The following is a 14,171-nucleotide window of genomic DNA, read 5'->3' as shown; positions in this document are numbered from 1 at the left end:
TTCATGAAAACCATTATTACTGCAGAGCTAACAATATTACTTGCCCCAGAATGAAGAAATCCAAATAGAAGTCCATTTTGTAACCTGGTTTCTGAAGAAAATGCATATAATGATGTTACTAGGAGGGAGATTCACTGAGTTCTCTTTCAGGGGTGGTATATTGCAGTGAGTAGAGACGCCTCTTACCTTTCTCTTGTACAGATTTGTCTTCAAAATCTGTGTTTGATCAAGTTCTGCCTGTGCTGGAGTGCCCCACTCATTATTCCAGCCTGGAGAGCCGGTCCCTAAACCACAGGGATTCTGTTTGTCACTCACTAGGCAAGGGCTTGTGTGGACCTTATAGCTGACTTTACCATTTGCCAACTCAGTGATTTGGGTGACTTAGGATCTCTGGGTCTTAGTTTTTTCTTTACTGAAATAAAATAATACAAATTCCTTCTTTACAGGGTTGCTGTGAAGCTGAAATAAAATGGTGGATGTGGAAAGCCCTATATAAATAAAAGTATACTAAATATACTAATGAACATCATAAATATTCTAATAAAGAGTAGAAGTATGTTTCATTAGCAAGTACAAAAATTTTTCATCTTCAAAAATTTTCCCGAAGCAGAGTGGGGAAATGAACTAACTAGATAGGGATTTCTTACTATGGAGTAGATGTTCTGTCTGTTACTTTATGCATCCTGCAAGGTAGGTATTAAACCCTTATTTCAGAGAGGAGGAAACTAAGTCTTCACACACTTATACATAGCAGAAGTGGGGTTTGGACCTGCTTACTCCAGAACTTAATGCTTTCACCTTATCTCTGGTTGCCGGTCTTATTCCTTACCCCACATCCCCACCCCCCGAAGTTCTTTAAAAAGCTCTTCATGTCCTTTTGGGCTGGGAAGTTTGCTAGCCATTTCTTGGTCGTTCACTCCTGAAAGTGGGGTAGGGTGGGATCTAGAAGGAACCTGTGAGGTACGACAGCCCCTGGAAGGACCAGAGGCTCAGGAAGAGTCGGGGTGCAGGGCACACTCGGTCTGTGCCTCTAGCGAGTCCGCCAGGCCTGGACCGAAACTGAGGAGGCAGGCATGCCCCATTTCCCAGCCCTTGAGGAAATGGCTGTGGCCGTTTTTCCAGAAGATTTTTCCTGGGGTTTCCAGAAGTTCATTCTTCCTCTGGCGAAGTGCTTTCCAACCTCGCTGAGGTGGCTTGGTGAGCTGCTTCCTGGCTCCTCCTCTTAGGAATCAGTGCCTCTCCTGTATTCTGACCAATTCCTCGTTCTGTTTTAGGATTAAGTTTATTCCATGTAACCCTGCTGGGCTTTTCTGGGTCCCTCCCTGTTAACTTTGATGTGGCAGTTCCTGAAGTTCCCCGTGGAACCCACCACCGCATGCATTTTCTTTTTTATATCAAGTTTTCCCGGTTCCAGAGGATCAGAGCCTACTTGCGAACTGGAGCTGCCCACACAGAGAACCAGAGATAATGCCTGTTGAAGGGCCAGATTGAATATTCAGGGAGGATGTCAGTGTGTGGGAGAAGCATTTGTTCAGACTGGATCTGAGAGATGCTGTGCGTCGTGTCTCCATAGGTTCTCAACAGGAGATGCGTCGAAGCGGCGGTGATGACAGGCCTGGCACTGAACTGCCACATAAACAAGAAGTCCTTGTTTGACAGGAAGCACTACTTCTATGCAGACCTCCCTGTAAGTACGCTTGGCGGCCCGCCCTGTGTACGGCCTCGGAGCTGGGGGGCTTGACGCGAGGGAGGGGGGCCGCGCCTCTCATGTTTTCAGTCAGAGCTCTGTCCGTGTCAGCGGGAGGTTCTGCCTGGCCCTGATGAAGGCAGGTGCCCCCCGATGTTTACTAGATTGGATGCAGTTGTCCTGATTGCTGACTCCTTGCTTAGCCTCATGCTTCTGCCGGCTCCCTCGTAATTGAACGGGGAGTAGAAGCCAGCGTTCTCGGGCTCAGCCCAGCCGCGGTGTTTGGCGCTAATTGCCTGTTAGGTCAAATCTAACTCTGTGGCTGATGCAACAGTAAATGCATACTGTAGCTTTGCAGATGGAGTGATAGCTTCCCTCTTTGAAGTTGAAGTTACCAGTAATAGGACTGTCTCCTCCAGGGACATTTCTGTCATCTCACGAGGAGCACATAAGTGGACAATAGTAAGCGGAAACATGAACCAGAAGCCTCGACTAACGACAGTAATTGTCTGTGCAGTAAACCCAATATTAACCTGCTTTTTCCTTAAAATTATAGTTTCTTCTTTAGGAGAAGCCAGGGTGAAGTAGAGCCAGTTTTTCATAATGTTGAACTGAACCGAAACTGTAACGTTGAGTGGGTTTCCCAAAATAGTATTTCATTTGATCTGAGCCTCTGATTAGTAAGTATGCCCTTTCTTCAGATTTAGAAAAACGATAGCGAAGATATTGCTTCCCGTTATTCTCCTTGAACTGAAGATGAGGGTGAGCTGGTTGTTAGTGGGTGAGGGTGGAAGTGCGATTAAATACAAAATGCGACTGGAACCTTATTTCTCCAATTGCTTGCTTGCTGCTTTCCCCTCTGGCTGCCACCCGTTAGCAAATTCTATCGCTTGGTAGGATGAAGGGAATGAAACTGCATTTTTTTCCATCTTTTGAGAGTGCTAATCAGTTCGGTTAAGGTGGGAGACTTAGCATGCAACTAAAATGAGATGTTTTAATTATCCGTGGCTTTCTGTTCTTTCTGGCCCAGGTGGCTCAGATAACCAGAGTTAGTCTTGCCAAATTTTACATGGAACATACTTCTGTAAAACGTCTTTGTTGTTTATCTGAATAAACAGTTCATTCAAATCCAAATATGACTGAGCATCCTGTATTTTATTCAACAACCCTATTCAGAGTTTAATTTTTATACATTGCGACTGGCTATTGCAGCACAGAGTTGACCCAGTGCAGCGGTTCTCAAAGGGCGGTCCCCGTGCCACTAGGATCAGCATCTCCTGGGGACTTGGTAGAAATACAAATCTCAGGTGCTGCCCCAGAGCTGCAGAATGAGAAACTCTTCGGGTGGGACCAGTCTGTTTCGACCAGCCTGCCAGAGGACTCCTGGTGCAGAGGAAATGTGAAAAATGCCAGCCTGGTAGCTAAGAGCAGAGTGTGGAGCCAGACCATCCGGTGTTCAAATCCTGACATGGATACTTACTAGCCCTGTGGCTTAGGACAAGGCACTTAACTCCTTCCCTCATAGGGTTGTCGTGAGGATTAAATGGTGTGAAGAACTCAGAACAGTGTCTGGGACCCCATAAGCACTGCGGGGGCTTCAGCTGCTACTCTCTGTTCTCCAGTTCTCCATATCAACCTCCTGTCTCTTTAATGTGTGCTGATGCATGTGTGCATTTGGAAGTCCTTCCACCTCTACTTAGAAGGAGGTGAGGGAATCCTTGCAACATCCATCAGTATTTTAGTACTACATGTTTTCTTAGCCGAGTGTGAGTGTCACAGCATTTTCTAGCGAGGGAAATGGGAAGTTGGGTCATGGAGGGCAGCTGGCATGATTGGTTCCCTTAAAGAGCAGGAACAAAACAAGCGTAAAGGCACTAGCAACTGCTGTCTCCCACGCTGAGAGTAGATGGCAAAATGCTTAGCCAGCACTTCCTAATAAGGAGGGTCTGTCAAGAGCCCAGTAATCAGATGCAGGGTTTAGGCTAATGAGCTAAGTGGAAACAATAAATTCTTCTCTTAGAGACCTCTGACAATGAGATTATTGTTATTCCCCAATTTGTAGGGAAGATGGGATTCGTGTTTATTGCATCATGATTGGGGGTTGGGGGAGGTTCAGGGAAGGTAAGGGAGGGGGGAAAGCCAGAAGAGGCCAGGTTAAATTACAGCTAAATTGCCTAAACTAATTTTCTTCTCCTTTTCCTTTTTTCTTCTGTTGTGTTTTTAAGTAAACCTCTAGTCTTAGTGACATAAAAAGAAATAGTGAACTGGACTCCCGCTCACATTTATGGCCTAATCACTGTGTAACTCATGTTGTGTGCAGGCAGGCTACCAAATTACTCAGCAGAGACTCCCGATTGCTGTGAATGGGAGCCTGGCATACAGTGTCTGTGTGGGGAAGAAATGGAGGCAGGTGATCACCAAGACCGTGAGGATCAAGCAGATCCAGCTGGAGCAAGACAGTGGCAAAAGCCTCCACGATGAGCTGCGGTCTCAGACACTGATCGATTTGAACAGGGCAGGTAGGCTTGGAGATTTTCTCTTGCCTTTCCTTCCAGCCAACCCTCTTCCCCCCCTAGAGTTTTCCCAAATCAGTTGAGGAAATAGGCCCAAGAGTTTCACAGATCCAGATCAAATATCAGCATTGGTATTGGCACAACTGACTCGAGAACTCAGCCTGAACTGTGATTACCATTGGGCTTGCTAATAACCCACCAATAACTGTGATTATCGTCAGGCTTGCTAATAACCTATCCCTAAAATGTGATAAATGTAGCCACCTCGTCACCGACCCCGCAGCTCGATCTCTCAAGCAGACACTGAAAGAACCAAAGTTAAAAATCAAAATTTGAAGGGGAGGAGAAACCATTCAAAGGCTAGAACCCGTGTTGAGAGTCCATCAGTGATGCAGGGTTTTCCTGAGACTTCAGCCTGATTTATCTGGAGAGCTGCGGTCAGGCTGACCCTGCCTCTCTTTGGTAGGAGTTGGCCTTCTGGAAGTGGTGCTGGAGCCGGACATGTCCTGTGGAGAAGAGGCAGCAACAGCCGTCAGAGAGCTGCAGCTGATACTTCAAGCACTGGGGACCAGCCAGGCAAATATGGCAGGTAGAAGCCACAGAGGAGCTGTCGGTCTTGTCCCTCCTTCTTGATCTTCTTTTTCCGCTTCCCAGGTGTCTTCTCACTGGAGTGTTTTCTGCGTCAGCTGCATTGGGGTTGTTTACGTGTTTTGTCAGCCTTTAGACCTCTGGGGTTTTTTTCCTTAGAGTTTTCCTTGGATTCCTTAATGAGCCCCTAGTCAAAACTAAACACACCAACAGCAACGGCACCAAGGCACTGAGCCCAAGAATATGAGATTAGGAGTTGTTAAAAAAAAAAAAAAAAATTCAGCTGAGTAAATTTGAAGATGAGACTGGCTTTATTTAAAGATTCATGAACCAGGCAGCGTCTCATCTAGCTAATAGGAGGTAGCGCCAAGGAGTTGTACAAAATGGAAGACTTTTATAGAGAGAAAGGAGTGATAAAGGAAGTTTTATAGCAGAGAGTGGATTGTTTCAGGTAAGGTCACCTTTCTTTGGGGGGCGGGGTCTGTCATGCAGATTACCTCTCTGGTGTTGATCCGGAACTTCCAGGTCAACTGGATAAAAGGTCACTGGTCCTGGGAGAGGCTGAAACTGCACTTAAGTTTTGGTTTGCTATACTGGGGGTGAGCGACTTTTTCTTTCTTTCTTTCTTTCTTTCTTTCTTTCTTTCTTTCTTTCTTTCTTTCTTTCTTTCTTTCTTTCACAAAGGACTAGATGCGACTAGATGCTTTCTTCTGGCTTCTTCTATCCAAATGTTGTTTTGCACCAAAATTAGGGTCAGTGAAATAGTGTGTTTGAACAGTTTTATCTTTCTCAGAAGACATTATATTTTCCAGAATAGCTCTTAGTTTGTGAGTCTGTGCAGGTAGCACTTAGTTGCTACTTGATGATTTTTATTTGTGTCTTTCATTTTGTGGAATTTTCATCCAACTACAGCTGAAGCCCAATTACATCAAGTATAAGGCAAAGTTATGATTTCAAAATATTTGAACTTTGGGATAATATCAACTTCATTAGAAATGTAGTAGGAAATCAAACAAAAGAAACACCTGTGCCATTGGGACCAAGCAAAATGTATGTTTTAAGTGTTTGCAAATTGGATATAAAGATTACAAGTTTGGGGGGCACCTGGGTGGCTCAGTCAGTTAAGCGTCTGTCTCTTGATCTCAGCTCAGGTCATGATTGCAGGATTGTGAGGTCCAGCCTAGCATCAGGCCCTGGGCTGGGCGTGGAACCTGCTTAAAATTCTCCCTCCACCTCTCCCCCTGCCCCTCCCCGCCTCACTGTCTGTCTGTCTGTCTGTCTGTCTCTCTCTCTCAGAAAAAATAAAGATTACAAATTTTGGTCAAACTCAATTTCTTAATGGTTCCTCTCATGGCCCCTTCCTAGCACTCCTTTTTTTTTTTTTTTTTTTTTTTTAACTTTATTTATTTATTTTGAAAGAGAGGGAGAGAGGATGCATGCAAGCTGGGGGAAGGCAGAGAGAAAAGGAGAGTGAATCCCAAGCAGACTTCGTGCTGTGCTGTCAGCATGGAGACTGATGTGGAGCTCAAACTCACACACTGTGAGATCATGACCTGAGCCGAAATCAAGAGTGGGATGCTGGATCAGCTGAACCACCCAGGTGCTCCTCCTGCCCTTAAGTCACCAAAAGCTAACCTCGCCCATGATTGCCCTCTATATTCTGTTCCCAGGGGCTTTAAACAAAACTCTTGCCACTCAGCATTCCTTGAGTAGAGAAAGGCAGGAGTGGAGAAAAGATACAGATTCTGCATATACAGTTGTTAATTCATAGTTCTATAGTGTATTAGAGTACTCCAGTGAGACAGAACCAATAGGATGTGTGTATATGTGCACGTGAATGTCATATGTATGTATGTTTATATATGAAGAGATTTATTCTAAGGAACTGGCTGATGTGATTATGGAGGCCAGTAGTCCCATGATCTGTAGTCAGCAGGCTGCAGGAGGAGAGCTGGTAGTATAGTTCCAGACCAAGTCTGAAGGCCCGAGAACCAGGAGAGCCGGTGGTGGAAGTTCCAGTGTGAGGCTGAATCCGAAGGCTGGAGGAGACCAGTACCCCAGCTCCACGACAGTCAGGCAGAGAGAGCAAGTTGCCCCCTCCTCTACCTTTTGTTCTCCTCAGGCCTCCAGCAGATTGAATGAGGCCTACCCACAATGGCAAAGGCAGTCTGCTTTATTCAGTCTACCAATTCAAATGTTCTGTCCTCCAGAAGCAGCTCACAGACACACCCAGAATACCGTTTAACCAAATATCTGGGCACTTCGTGACTCTGTCAAGTTGACCCATAAAATTAACCATCAGAAAGTGGTCACAGTGGATGCCAGTAAATACCATTTGAGGATGATGATTCATCTCCTTGTTGGTTTATAATACTATTTACCAACCTTTTGATGTCCCACATTATATTTGTGTGTTACAAAAGGACTTCTGAAATTGTAACGCCACATTTGTCACAGAGAACATGTTACAAGCAACAAACTGTAACATTGGAGCCCCATACAAGTTGAATTTGAAGACAGAACTTGCCTATTTAGTATCTACTTTAAGCTAAACACTGGAAAAACACAGCTACATGAGTCTGCCTACAACTTGGCTTTATAGAAGCGAGGCTCTGTTGTAGGGTAAGAGAACTCTGCATTTCAGATTTATGGTTCACGCTGCTTTTTTACCCACAGAACATAAATGAAATATGGGCAGGTTGGATGGTTATCCATTTATGCACTAAGTGTTGATTCTCTATCACTTAAAAAAATTTTATTATTCCATTCTTCCTCAAAATAACTGTGATTCCTAGCAAACCTATGGAATAATAAACGGACCACCTGTTAGCTGAGAAATGGTCCCATCTGGGTCCTTGCCAAGAGATAAACCATAAAGGCAAGAACTCATCAGTCGGTGACAGCTGAGAGGGTTCATTAAATCTCATTTGTTGTGACACTGTTTGTTGCTTTTAAATACAAATCCAGCAGCTTTGCCTCTAGCACAGCAGCAGAGCGGCTGCGGCTGTTCTGAGTGATATGGGGAGGGAAGGTCCGCATAGAGTCTGCAGGGGTCCAGCTTTTTGTGCTGTTAGTATTTTATCAGCCCCAACCCCTTTGATCCTTCTTCTGCCCCACCACCGTAGGACCACTATGCTGGCATTGGAGACTGCAGTCTGAGAACTGAGGACCACCCTAGAAGGGACCAGTGGACCCCCAGGGTGCTTTTGGAATGAAGCTTCAGTTGCTCTGGACTGTGATTCAGTGAGTTCCTGATAGTTTTGCTAATGAGCATGGGTCAGCTCAGCCTGGGTTCCTGAAGTCATTTCCTTCTCAGTGGACATTTGCCACTGTTGAGATCCTCAAAGCCATCTGTAGAGTTGAGTGTGCACTGAAGTAGACATTTGACATGGTTTTGGTGATAACGTCTGCCATTTTGAACGGCTAGCCTGTGCTCATCAGCTCACCAAGCATTTTTAAAAATTACCATCTCATTTAAACTTTACGGCATTCCTGAGAGATAGGTGCTGTCACGCCTGTTGTATAGGTGAAGAGGCTGAGGTTTAGAGAGGTCGTGTTATTTGCCCAAGGCTCACAAGAAGTGACTGAGCTGGGATTTGAGTCCAGGTGTGTCTGAGCCCAGGAGCCCTTCCTCTAAACCCCGCATCACACTGCTTCCTAGAGGCAGCCACAACGGTGTCACAGCCATAGATGACACCTTAGAGAGGCAGGATGGCAGAGCATGGGTGCTGAGGATACTAAGGTCCCAGCCGTGGGTTGGGGCCCTGTCCTGCCTCTGGTGGCCGAAAGAACCTGGGCAAGGGGTTTTGATTTCTCTGAGCCTCACTTTCCACATTTATGAAGCGAGTCCCCAGATACTTGTGTATGGAAAGGGAAAGGTCATCACATAGGGCTGGGCAGCTGGGTGTGGTGTCACTGTGCACTGAGACATGGAAGACGGGGAGAAAATCTGGAATTCCATCTTGGGTATGTGAAGTTTGAGATGCCCAAAGGGTGTCTAAGCGGCTTCATCTAAAGCTGCATCGTAGGAAATGAATGTGATAAAGTGTATAAAACTTCTCACAAGCGCTGACAAGTAGCATGTGCTCGGTAAACGTTAGGTGCTTTTATTAATGATAGTAAGTACTGTTGCTTTTACAGAACCACCACTCACTTTGGGTACATAAGCTTTGCAAAATATGTTCAATAAAATTTGGTCAGTGTGTGTGTGTGTGTGTGTGTGTGTGTGTGTGTGTGTGTGTGTGTCAGAACTTGTTATTTAAGTCCTGGAGAGCATCCAGTGATCAGAATGAGATAGCTTAACAGACCTCTCTAAATCCTCAGGCCCCTGCTGTTTACAGAAACAGTTTTCTGTCCTGATGGTATATTTCTGATGTGTGAATGTGTTCTTAGAAAAAAAATATGTAACTGCACCATATCACTGTGCTCAGTGGTATCGTTTTTTAGTTTTGCTGTTACAAATCTCTGCTTCTGGAGGGCAGAAATCGAGCTTGATAACGCTCTCATGATGTGTGAATGAAGGCCCCTCACTCAGTGCTGCAGAATGCATTGAGGTAAACCTGACTGGTAAGGCTTTTGTGCACCGGAGGCAATTTAACTTAATTTGTTTAAAAGGTATTTTGTCTTCACTGGATAGAATGTCTTTTGTTAATGCTTGATACTATATTTGAATCCAGGCTAGTGGACTCTCTTTCAACACTGCAGGATACTAAATGATTCCTCTCAGACATTTATGTAGCATGGCCTTCGCCGGGAGAGACTGAAATTCATGCTCTTGTTCCTTATCCAAGTTAAAATTCTAAATTGCAAAAGATGGTGCCATTTTTAAAAGCGGGTGAAGTCCCGCTCAGGGTTCCCTGAGTTCAAAAAAAAAAGTTGTTTCCCAAGAAGTGAGATTTGGTTGAGCACAGCTCAGCATACTTTAGAAGTTTTCCTCTGAGCTGAATAGGCCTTTCAGATGATTCCAGCTGTAGATCAGTCCTATTCAGACAGAAGTTGAGAACTTATCAGGAGCCTCTTGTGAGACAGTAACCAGTCTGCTTACTCATTGCTCAGGAAAATACCAGAGTTCTGGCTTCTCCAACAAGGTATTAATTTATTGAACAGTTACTTTCTGCCAGATCCAGCTCTAGATTCTGAATATGGCAGTGAAAAAGACAATGGCATCAAATAAGACTGAAAAGAGTTGACAAGGGATAGATTACCAATAATGAGAAGAAATTTGGATTTCATCCCAAATGCAGTGGGAAGTCATTGAAGGGCTTTTAAGTAAGGGAATGACAGAGTCTGAAGAACGTTGTAGAAAACCGCTCTGGCTGCTGTGTTGAAAGTGGATTTCAGATGAGTAGGAGTAGAAGCAAAGAGACCAGGAAAGAAGCTCTTATAGTAGACCAGATGAAAGATGATGCTGTTTTGGACAGGGTGGCATCAGGAAAGATGGAGAGATCAAGCTGAGTAGATTCAAGGTGGATTTTTAAATAATGGGATTTGTTAACAGGCTGGTGTGGAAATCAAGGAGCAGGAAGAAATCAAGGATGCCTTCAAAGAAGCTTGAGGAGCTAGGTGGTGCTGTTGGCTGAAACTGGGAAGATGAAGATGAGCATATTTGTGGAGGGGAAATCGGGATTTAGTTCTGGAAAGTGAAATGTCTGTGAGATCTCCAAGTGGAAGTGTCAGGTGGAGGTAAGGGTGGGGCTCAGAGTAGAGGTCTGGGCAGAAGAGAGAAATTTAGGACTTAGCAGCACATTGGTGGTATTTAGAACTATATACCCCTCCAGAGAGAGTGCCAGAAGAGGGTCCTGAATTAGATGGGGAAGAAAATACCAGCAGACGAAATGCAAGTAGAGTGTCCAGAGAGGTGGGAGGGAAGCCAAGAGCATATAAGGTCACGGCAGCTGAGAGAGGAAGGTAGTTGAAGAAGGAAGGATTAGTCGGTATGCTGCATGCTTCTGGAGTGTCCAGCAAGGGGAGACAGAACAGGTCCTGTGTCCACTGCATTTGGCAGCCAGGAGGTTGCTGGTGACTTTAGCGAGGAATTTTCAGAGAGGCGGGGACAGAAGCCAGACTGAAGAAGGTTTAGGAGTGAACAGGAGGTGAGATGGTAGAGACAAGATGTGCAACAAGCAAGCAAAACCTGTGGGAGAGGATTTGCTGGAAAGGAAAGTAGAGAGACAGCTTAGTAACTGATGGAAAGCAAATGGGGTTCAAGGGACTAGGGTTTGTGGTTTATTTGGTTTGTTTTTGTTTTCCAGGAGCGAGACTTTCTGCGTGTGTCTCTACTAGAAGTACTGCTGAGAAAGCAAGGGGGTTGACTGATGTGGGAGAGAGGAGGTAGCTGAAAGAATGATGTTCTTGGGAAGGAGGGTCGGTGAGGATTTGAAATCCAGGGACAGTCCTGAAGAGACTTCCATTTTGGTCCTAAGGATAAGATTAATTCAAAATAGACTGTAGTCATGTGCTAAGTTCTATGGTATTGACCGTGTATATTCTAATAATTCAGAGGAGCCACCAGCGGAGGCAAGCTTATTGATGAGAGCTTCTAGGAGGAGAAGTGGTAACACTCAAGTGGGATCTTGGGGGATGAGCAGAGGCTGAAGAAGGGACAGTAATAGTGATAAAGAGGACGTGCAGGAGCCAGTGGAGTGGGCGGGGGCTCCTATGCAGAAAGCTTCCCTGACTGGAGGAAAGCGTTCTCATGGTCTGAGTAGCAGAGAAAATGTGGGTCACGTCAGCCAAGACTGGATGACGGCTCTTCAGTACCAAGCAGAGGAGACAAGATGGTCCAGCAGGAGCTGGCCCTGCACATGAGCAAGCAGAGAAAATGAAGAAAGCCACATCGTAGCAGGATGAAAGTCATAGCCACATTGTGGGTGACTGGACAAGGAGGGGTTGCTGAACTACAAGTCGGGATGTGATTCTGAAACCCGGTCTGAAGTTCCGAGCCCTCCAGCGAGGGTGGCCGCAGTGGAAATAGAGACGAAGTGACAGATGTGAGGGGTGTTGGGAGAGAAGAACTGACAGGATCTAGTTGTCAGTTTGGACATAACAGGAAAAGAAAACAGGCAGTGTAGATGACTTCAGGTTTCCTAGACCACGAGTCTAACGTCAGGAATAGTTGGGACTTCTTGACGTTCAAGGAGGCACAAATTGTCCAAAATGTTGAGAAGTCCGTGCTAGAGACGTAGATTAATTTCTGAGCTGAAAGCACCTTTTTCCCTGACGGTCAGCGTGGGTGGCACTTGGGGTCGCAGAGTGGGGGAGCTCATCCTTTGTTCTGGGGGAACAAGTGGAGAGAGTAGGGCAGGCAGTGGGTGGCCGGTGGTCTCAAGCTTGCAGGAGGTTGAGCCCCACATCAGCATTTGGGGGAGCAACAGAGACTAAGACCATGGCATTTCTTGGCATGGAATTTATGCATCCTGTTTCATTATTTTAATATGCTTTTGCTGCGGAGTCTTGGAAAATGAATCTCTTGATTCAGCCCATCACAGCCCTCAGGTTTGGCACGTCCTTTTTAAATTTAAGAACCTGCCTAGGAAAATAAAAATCCAGCATTTTGCCCTCACATTCTGTTCAGTTTTGAATATTGTAAATGAAACTGGAGAATAGAGAATCTAAGTTTTACTTCGTAGGGTATAAAATGCGATTGTTTTTTATCTTCATCTACCTATTTGTCTTAGGATTTTGTCTCTGTCTCCTCCTCAAGGGCCTCTTAGTCCTCTCCACAAACCACCTGCTTCCTTAGGGGTTATTGCTCCTTATCTGAAGGGGCTTTCTGGGTCAGAGAAGGGCCTTCCAGGAGGGAGGTAGCCCCCTCCGGGTTCCTCCACAGACTCACCCCTTCATAACAGCACTGTCTGCTGCAGCAAATCCTTACAGCAATCAGGAAGGGTTCAGAGTCCTGTTTGTGGAAAGAAGAGATGATTGCAGTACCCAGAGGAAGGAGGAGGGGAAAAGCCCAGGTTTCTGGTATTTGCCCTTCAGCTGTAAAATCTCAAGGACTCCCTTATGGATCTCCTGGAATCACTGTTGGAAATCCACCTTCCATTGGAGAGCTGTGCAGGGTTATCAGATGATCATTTCTAATGCCTTCCTGCCAGCTCAGCTCTCACACTTTGGATAAAAACTCAGGATAAAACTACAGAGTAATTTTCCATTTTGACAGTGTTGTTCTTCTTATTTGGCAAAAAGTTAGATTTCTGCATCTGGTACCTCCAGAATTTCTCCTGTCTTCTGCATGTGCACAGGGGCGTACAGATATGCACGCACACATAAGCTCACACCTCAGATGCCTTAGGACTGTAATTCTCGTAAGTGGGCAGAAGAGCTTCGGGACCAACCATACCTTCTCTAAACTTGGGTTGCCATAACTGACTAAACAGCAAGTGGAATTAAATATTACTTGCCGGGAGACTTCAAAAGACCACGTTGCCTCAAAGAATTTCTGAAGAGTTGTCTTTTTTCTCTCCTTCCAGAGGGCCAGTTAAGAGTGGATGCCAACATATCTGTGCATCATCCTGGGGAGCCTTTGGGCGTTCGAACTGAAGTGAAGAATCTCAACAGTGCCAGGTTCCTGGCCAGAGCAATAGGTGAATGTCAGCTATTACTTTTAATGTTCCTTTTGTATCCATTATCTATTGCTTTGTAACAAGCCACCCCAAACCTTCGTGGCTTATACAGTCATCATTTCAGTTTTCACAATTCTACTGATTAGATCCTGCCTCAGCTCATTCATGAGGCTGTGGAAGCTGGCACCTCGGCTGAAACAGAGGGTCTAAGGCGACGCTACTCACATATCAACGCCTTGGTGCTAGAGGTCTGCTAGGCTTCTCTTTCCTTGTGGTCCTTCTTCATTCGCTTGCCTAGCCTGGACTTTTTTGTTTGGCGATGGGCATTCTAGGGGAATGAAGGCAGAGGCCTCAAGGCCTCTTGAGTCCTAAGCTCTAGAACTCCTGTAGTGTCTCTCTCTTCCAGCACATTCGATTCAAAGCAGATTCAAAGGGAGGATCCTTTTTATGGGAGGGTCTGCAAAATACTGTAACTCTGTTTTTCCATTTACCACATTCTTTCTGACCTGCATGAACTTTATAAAGTCATGTTTATTCGTTATACATTGGCCATAATTTGACCTCACTGGTCAGTATATTTTTCTGCTTCTTACTGTTTTTACTAATAGATTGCATGTGCCTATATAGTCAAGTTTTGGTCTTATTGGAGCTCATACAGTCCCATGACATTGCTGACTGTGAAGACATTTCAAAGGCCTAAAATATTCTTTAAAACCAAAAGTATCTGTAGAGGAAGAGAGAATGTAGGGAGGGATTGAGTTTAAAGTGCATTCCTTCAAGGATGCACAGAGCACAAGCTATCTGGATACATTGCTGTGT

The 14,171-nt window shown here is 45.2% G+C and overlaps 1 protein-coding gene across 1 annotated transcript in view; it reads left to right on the top strand.

Moving 5' to 3' along the window:
• The window catches only part of GATB (glutamyl-tRNA amidotransferase subunit B), an 85,155-nt gene that overhangs the window by 30,759 nt on the left and 40,225 nt on the right, over positions 1–14,171 (top strand). The window contains exons 3-6 of the mRNA XM_047091803.1: positions 1,574–1,687; positions 4,008–4,206; positions 4,667–4,789; positions 13,260–13,373. Of these exons, the coding sequence (XP_046947759.1) occupies positions 1,574–1,687; positions 4,008–4,206; positions 4,667–4,789; positions 13,260–13,373 (550 nt within the window). The remainder of the gene's footprint in view (positions 1–1,573; positions 1,688–4,007; positions 4,207–4,666; positions 4,790–13,259; positions 13,374–14,171) is intronic.

This window comes from Lynx rufus, unplaced genomic scaffold (assembly GCF_022079265.1).
Source record: "Lynx rufus isolate CCGP_SWC_20201006 ecotype Redwood Valley unplaced genomic scaffold, mLynRuf1.p SCAF_3, whole genome shotgun sequence".
Taxonomy (NCBI): Eukaryota; Metazoa; Chordata; class Mammalia; order Carnivora; family Felidae; genus Lynx; species Lynx rufus.
Note: the sequence above shows the minus strand (reverse complement) of the source record. Positions and strands in the feature narration are given on the sequence as shown.